The 7,798-nt window shown below is 57.3% G+C and overlaps 1 protein-coding gene across 1 annotated transcript in view; it reads left to right on the top strand.

The window, feature by feature from the left end:
• LOC139240569 (CXXC-type zinc finger protein 1-like) overlaps positions 1–7,798 on the top strand; it is a 44,877-nt gene that overhangs the window by 18,780 nt on the left and 18,299 nt on the right. Inside the window, exon 6 of the mRNA XM_070869114.1 lies at positions 3,909–4,070. Coding sequence (XP_070725215.1) covers positions 3,909–4,070 — 162 coding nt within the window. The remainder of the gene's footprint in view (positions 1–3,908; positions 4,071–7,798) is intronic.

Raw genomic sequence — 7,798 nt, 5'->3', positions numbered from 1 at the left:
TCTCTCTCTCTCGCCCTCCCTGTCTCTCTCTCTCTCGCCCTCCCTCTCTCTCTCTCTCTCTCTCGCCCTCCCTCTCTCTCTCTCTCTCTCTCGCCCTCCCTCTCTCTCTCTCTCTCTCTCGCCCTCCCTCTCTCTCTCTCTCGCCCTCCCTCTCTCTCTCTCTCTCGCCCTCCCTGTCTTTCTCTCTCTCGCCCTCCCCAGTCTCTCCCGCTCCCCCCGCCTTGTCTCTCTCTCTCTCTCTCTCGCCCTCCCAGTCTCTCCCGCTCCCCCCGCCCTGTCTCTCTCTCTCTCTCTCGCCCTCCCAGTCTCTCCCGCTCCCCCCGCCCTGTCTCTCTCTCTCTCGCCCTCCCCAGTCTCTCTCGTGCCAACACCCCAACCCCTCCCACCACTGTGTCTCCCTCTCACACCCCAGGCCCCCTCTTGCTTTGCGCTGACATTTCCATCCTCTCCCTATGCTCGTCCTGATTTCTCCACCACTTCCTGTTCCCGTTCCCCTCCATGCATTCCCGATCCCGTCTCTGCGTCCCTGCTCCCTCACCCTGCTGCTTGTTGCCCCCGGCTGCACCTTCCCCTTACTCACCTGTCTTTCAGCATTTCTCCACTCTGAGCTGTCCTGCGACTCCTTGCTTCTCCCTCCTCTCGCTCGCTCGCTCGCTCGCTCTCCTACCTCCCCCCTCCCCTGGCCGAGTGTCCCAGCTCTCACTCGCTCACTAGTTCAGCCACTCCAGTGCTGCTGCCTTCCGACAGACCCAGCAGCTTCTCATCCGACCAGCAGAGAGAGAGAAAAACCTGTATCGTCGTCTCGTCCGGAGACGCAAGCAACAACAAAGCATCCACCAATAAAGAGACTTTTTTTTCGTGCCGTGCTCTCTGGTAGTTTTTTTTACTCTCTTAACACTTAACACGTCGGCTGCACCTCACCATCTCCACACTGACCAGGGCCTCTGAGCCATCCACTCCCTCTCTGTGTCTCACTCTCTCTCCCCTCCCTCCCTCTCTGTGTCTCACTCCCTCTCCCCTCCCTCCCTCTCTGTGTCTCACTCTCTCTCCCCTCCCTCCCTCTCTGTGTCTCACTCCCTCTCCCCTCCCTCCCTCTCCCCTCCCTCCCTCTCTGTGTCTCGCTCTCTCTCCCCTCCCTCCCTCTCTGTGTCTCACTCCCTCTCCCCCTCCCTCACTCTCTGTGTCTCACTCCCTCTCCCCCTCTCTGTGTCTCACTCCCTCTCCCCCTCCCTCTCTCTCTGTGTCTCACTCCCTCTCCCCTCCCTCCCTCTCCCCTCCCTCCCTCTCTGTGTCTCACTCCCTCTCCCCTCCCTCCCTCTCCCCTCCCTCCCTCTCTGTGTCTCACTCCCTCTCCCCTCCCTCACTCTCTGTGTCTCACTCCCTCTCCCCTCCCTCCCTCTCTGTGTCTCACTCCCTCTCCCCTCCCTCACTCTCTGTGTCTCACTCCCTCTCCCCTCCCTCCCTCTCTCTGTCTCACTCTCTCTCCCCTCCCTCCCTCTCTGTGTCTCACTCCCTCTCCCCCTCCCTCCCTCTCTGTGTCTCACTCTCTCTCCCCTCCCTCCCTCTCTGTGTCTCACTCCCTCTCCCCTCCCTCACTCTGTGTCTCACTCCCTCTCTGTGTCTCACTCCCTCTCCCCTCCCTCCCTCTCTGTGTCTCACTCCCTCTCCCCTCCCTCCCTCTCTGTGTCTCACTCCCTCTCCCCTCCCTCCCTCTCTGTGTCTCACTCCCTCTCCCCTCCCTCCCTCTCTGTGTCTCACTCCCTCTCCCCTCCCTCCCTCTCTGTCTCACTCTCTCTCCCCCTCCCTCCCTCTGTGTCTCACTCTCTCTCCCCTCCCTCTCTGTGTCTCACTCTCTCTCCCCCTCCCTCTCTCTCTGTGTCTCGCTCTCTCTCCCCTCCCTCCCTCTCCCCTCCCTCCCTCTCTGTGTCTCGCTCTCTCTCCCCTCCCTCCCTCTCTGTGTCTCACTCTCTCTCCCCTCCCTCCCTCTGTGTCTCACTCTCTCTCCCCTCCCTCTCTCTCTGTGTCTCACTCTCTCTCCCCTCCCTCTCTCTCTGTGTCTCACTCCCTCTCCCCTCACTCTCTCTCCCCTCCCTCCCTCTCTGTGTCTCACTCTCTCTCCCCCTCCCTCCCTCTGTGTTTCACTCCCTCTCCCCTCCCTCCCTCTCTGTGTCTCACTCCCTCTCCCCTCCCTCCCTCTCTGTGTCTCACTCTCTCTCCCCTCCCTCCCTCTCTGTGTCTCGCTCACTCTCCCCTCCCTCTCTCTCCCCTCCCTCTCTCTCTGTGTCTCACTCTCCCCTCCCTCTCTCTCTGTGTCTCACTCTCTCTCCCCTCCCTCTCTCTCCCCTCCCTCTCTCTCCCCTCCCTCTCTCTCCCCTCCCTCTCTCTCCCCTCCCTCTCTCTCCCCTCCCTCTCTCTCCCCTCCCTCTCTCTCCCCTCCCTCTCTCTCCCCTCCCTCTCTCTCTGTGTCTCACTCTCTCTCCCCCTCCCTCCCTTTCTGTGTCTCGCTCTCTCTCCCCTTCCCTCTCTCTCTGTGTCTCGCTCTCTCTCCCCTCCCTCTCTCTCTGTGTCTCACGCTCTCTCCCCTCCCTCTCTCTCCCCTCCCTCTCTCTCTGTGTCTCGCTCTCTCTCCCCCTCCCTCCCTCTCTGTGTCTCACTCCCTCTCCCCTCCCTCCCTCTCTCTGTGTCTCGCTCTCTCTCCCCCTCCCACTCTCTCTGTGTCTCGCTCTCTCTCCCCCTCCCTCCCTCTCTGTGTCTCACTCCCTCTCCTCTCCCTCCCTCTCTGTGTCTCACTCTCTCCCCTCCCTCCCTCTGTGTCTCACTCTCTCTCCCCTCCCTCCCTCTCTGTGTCTCACTCTCTCTCCCCTCCCTCTCTCTCTGTGTCTCGCTCCCTCTCCCCTCCCTCTCTCTCTGTGTCTCACTCTCTTTCCCTCCTTCCAGCCCTCGCCCTCCCTCCCTCCTCTCGCTCCCCCCCTCTCTCGCTCCCCCCCTCTCTCGCTCCCCCCCTCTCTCGCTCCCCCCCTCTCTCGCTCCCCCCCTCTCTCGCTCCCCCCCCTCTCTCGCTCCCCCCCTCTCTCGCTCCCCCCCTCTCTCGCTCCCCCCCCTCTCGCTCCCCCCCTCTCGCTCCCCCCCTCTCGCTCCCCCCCTCTCGCTCCCCCCCTCTCGCTCCCCCCCTCTCGCTCCCCCCCTCTCGCTCCCCCCCTCTCGCTCCCCCCTCCCTCTCGCTCCCCCCCTCTCGCTTCCCCCTCTCTCTCGCTCGCTCCCCCCCTCTCGCTCTCCCCCCTCACTCCCTCGCTCTCTCCCTCGCTCTCCCCCCTCACTCCCTCGCTCTCCCCCTCACTCCCTCGCTCTCCCCCCTCACTCCCTCGCCCTCCCCCCTCACTCCCTCGCCCTCCCCCCTCTCTCCCTCGCCCTCCCCCGCCACCCCCCCTTCTCTCCCTCGCCCTCCCCCCTTCTCTCCCCCGCCACCCCCCCCTTCTCTCCCCCACCCACCACCCCCCCCTTCTCTCCCACACCCACCACCCCCCCCCTTCTCTCCCCCACCCACCACCCCCCCTTCTCTCCCCCACCCACCACCCCCCCTTCTCTCCCCCACCCACCACCCCCCCTTCTCTCCCCCACCCACCACCCCCCCCCTACTCTCCCCCACCCACCACCCCCCCCTACTCTCCCCCACCCACCACCTCTCCCCCACCCACCACCCCCCCCCCTTCTCTCCCCCACCCACCACCCCCCCCCCCTTCTCTCCCCCACCCACCACCCCCCCTTCTCTCCCCCACCCACCACCCCCCCCCTACTCTCCTCCACCCACCCACCCCCCCCCTTCTCTCTCTCTCCCTCCCTCTCTCTCAGCTGCAGGTGCCGGTTTGGCGCCAGCCAGCTCTTGCTCAAACTCTGCTCTATTTTGCCAGAAACTGCTGCGGGTGCGCGATGACGAGCTGGTGATCATCAAGGAGCAGTTGGCGCAGGTGAAGACGGACCCGGAGTCCCTGTCGGATGACGGCGAACGCGGCCCGGCGCCCCCCATGTACCACGACTACGCGGCTTCGCTCAGCAGCGGGGACCAGAACAAGGTCAGCGGTTCTCCCCCTCTCCCCTCCCCACGTGGCTTCCTGCGCTCGGTCCGCAATCTCCCATCTCCCTCTTGGTTCCAGTAACCAGGCCCAGGCAAGGAAAGTAAGACTTGCATTTATATAGCGCCTTTCACCACCACCAGACGCCTTGCATTCGCTTTACAGCCTGTGTAGTACTACATAAGACCATCAGAAATCGAAGTAGGCCATACGGCCCCTCGAGCCTGCTCCGCCATTTAATACCATCATGGCTGATCCGATCATGGACTCGGCTCCACTTCCCTGCCCGCCCCCTTATCGGTTAAGCTGTCTATCTCCATCTTAAATATATTCAATGTCCCGGCTTCCACAGCTCTCTGAGGCAGCGAATTCCACAGATTTACAACCCTCTGACAGAAGGAATTCCTCCTCATCTCAGTTTTAAATGGGCAGCCCCTTATTCTAAGACCATGCCCCCTAGTTCTAGTCTCCCCCATCAGTGGGAACATCCTCTCTGCATCCACCTTGTCAAGCCCCCTCATAATCTTATACCTTTCAATAAGATCACCTCTCATTCTTCTGAATTCCAATGAGTAGAGGCCCAACCTCCTCAACCTTTCCTCATAAGTCAACCCCCTCATCCCCGGAATCAACCGAGTGAACCTTCTCTGAACTGCCTCCAAAGCAAGTGTATCCTTTCGTAAATATGGAAACCAGAACTGCACGCAGTACTCCAGGTGTGGCCTCACCAATACCCTGTATAACTGGAGCAAGACTTCCCTGCTTTTATACTCCATCCCCTTTGCAATAAAGGCCAAGATACCATTGGCCTTCCTGATCACTTGCTGTACCTGCACACTAACCTTTTGTGTTTCATGCTTTTTGAAGTGTAGTCACTGTTGCAAAATTGGGAAATGCGGCAGCCAACTTGCGCACAGCAAGCTCCCACACACAGCAATGTGATAATGAGCAGATCATCAGTTTTTTTTTGTTACGTTGATTGAGAGATAAATATTGGGCCCAGGACACCGGGGAGAGCTCCCCTGCTCTTCTTCGAAATAGTGCCCTGGGATCTTTTACGTCCACCTAAGAGAGCAGACGGGGCCTCGGTTTAATGGCTCATCTGATAGAGGAAACCGTGAAACTCTGCTGTTAGCTCTTCATTAACGAAAGAATTGATCATAAGAACACATTAGGAGCAGGAGTAGGCCATGCAGTCACTCCGCCAATTGTTAAGATCACGTCTGATCTTCGACCTCAACTCCACTTTCTCGCCCGATTCTCTTTGAGTCCAAAAATGTATCGATCTCAGCCTTGAATATACTCAACGCTTGAGCCCCCACAGCCCTCTGGGGCAGAGAATTCCACAGATTCACCCCCCTCTGAGTGAAGACATTCCTCCTCATCTCAGTCCTCAATGGCCGCCCCCTTATCCTGAGACTGTGTGACCCCTCGTTCTAGACTCCCCAGCCCGGGGGAAACACCCTCCCTGCATCTACCCTGTCAAGCCCCCTCACAATCTTGTATGTTTCAATGAGATCACCTCTCATTCTTCTAAACTCCAGTGAGTATCGGCCCATTCTACTCAATATCTCTTCATAGACCGACCCTCTCATCCCAGGGCTTAGTCTGGTGAACCTTCATTGCACTCCCTCTAGGCCAAGTATATCCTTCCTCAGGAGTCCAAAACTGTGCACAGTACTCCAGGTATAGTCTCGTGAAACCCCTGTACATAAGAACATAAGAAATAGGAGCAGGAGTCGGCCATTCGGCCCCTCAAGCCTGCTCCGCCATTTAATACGATCATGGCTGATCCGATCATGGACTCAGCTCCACTTCCCTGCCCGCTCCCCATAACCCTTTACTCCCTTATCGCTCAAAAATCTATCACCGCCTCAAATGTATTCAATGACCCAGCCTCCACAGCTCTCTGAGGCAGAGAATTCCACAGATTTACAACCCTCTGAGAGAGTGAGAGGGGATCTCATAGAAACATATAAAATTCTGATGGGATTGGACAGGTTAGATGCAGGAAGAATGTTCCCGATGTTGGGGAAGTCCAGAACCAGGGGCCACAGTCTAAGGATAAGGGGTAAGCCATTTAGGACCTAGATGAGGAGAAACTTCTTCACCCAGAGAATCGTGAACCTGTGGAATTCTCTACCGCAGAAAGTTGTTGGGGCCAGTTCGTTAGATATATTCAAAAGGGAGTTGGATGTGGTCCTTACGGCTAAAGGGATCAAGGGGTATGGAGAGAAAGCAGGAATGGGGTACTGAAGTTGCATAATCAGCCATGATCATATTGAATGGTGGTGCAGGCTCGAAGGGCCGAATGGCCTGCTCCTGCACCTATTTTCTATGTTTCTATGTAAGTGGGCGGCCCCTTATTGTGAGACTATGTCCCCTAGTTTTAGTTTCCCCTATGAGTGGAAACATACTCTCTGCGTCCACCTTGTCGAGCCCCCTTATTATCTTATATGTTTCAATAAGATCACCTCTCATTCTTCTGAACAACCTACTCCCCCTACCCTCATAAGCCCGAGGGGCCAAATGGCCGACGACTCCTATTTCTTATGTTCTTATGAGACGCCCGGTGGTGCTGAAAGGTGCTATATAAATGCAAGTCTTGAATAACAGTGAGTGCTGATAGCCTCACGGTGATTTGTACCGCAAAATCAGGGTCTGTAACTCGCATACCACGGTCTCCCATCAGGAGATCGCAAGCGTGTCGGCTTGACTTGTTCGTGCTCGCCTCGCCAAGACCACAAAGGTCCCCCAGGAGCCCCAGCAATCGGTACCTTTATTTTGCAGAGGTGTGATTTTCTCCTAATGTAATGTAATGCCGTGTTCTCACCTCAGCGAGCCTGCACAACTCGTGGGTATCATAGAAACAGAGACATTTACAGCACTGAAGGAGGCCATTCGGCCCATCGTGTCCTCGCCGGCCGACCAAGAGCTACCCGGCCTAATCCCACTTTCCCGCTCTGGGTCCGTAGCCCTGTAGGTTACGGCACTTCAAGCTGCACATCCAAATGTGGTGAGGGTTTCTGCCTCTACCGCCCTTTCAGGCCGTGAGTTCCACCCCAGACCCCCACCGCCCTCTGGGTGAAGACATTTCCCCTCAAATCCCCTCTAAACCTCCCCCCCCAATTACTTTCAATCTCTGCCCCCTGGTTGTTGACCCCTCTGCCAAGGGAAACAGGTCCGTCCTATCCACTCTATCCAGGCCCCTCCTCATTTTATACACCTCAATCAGGTCTCCCCTCAGCCTCCTCTGTTCCAAGGAAAACAACCCCCAGCCTATCCAATCTTTCCTCATCGCTAAAATTCTCCCGTCCCGGCAACATCCTGGTAAATCTCCTCTGCACCCTCTCCAGTGCGATCACATCCTTCCTGTAATGTGGTGACCAGAACTGTGCATGCATTTATGCAAAAGCAAAATACTGCGGATGCTGGAACCTGGAATAAAAACAAAAAATGCTGGAAATCTCAGCAGGTCAGACAGCATCTGTGGAGAGGAAGCAGAGTTAACGTTTCGTGTCGAAGACCCTTCGCCACACATTTATGGGCTTGTCACTTTCCAGTACTCCCACAAAAAGCCTATTCATCCCGACAGTCAGCTCCCTACAGTCCCTTGACTAATTTATCTCATCTTCTCGTGGCTGGTCAATGAGGTAATGTCTGCAGTGGTTCCAGGAATGGCCTCGCAAAGCCGTTGTCGAATAGCTACTAACATATATATATATATC

This window comes from Pristiophorus japonicus, chromosome 32, assembly GCF_044704955.1.
Source record: "Pristiophorus japonicus isolate sPriJap1 chromosome 32, sPriJap1.hap1, whole genome shotgun sequence".
NCBI classification, from domain to species: Eukaryota; Metazoa; Chordata; class Chondrichthyes; family Pristiophoridae; genus Pristiophorus; species Pristiophorus japonicus.
The sequence above is the reverse complement of the archived record's forward strand: the minus strand, read 5'-3'. Positions and strand labels throughout refer to the sequence as shown.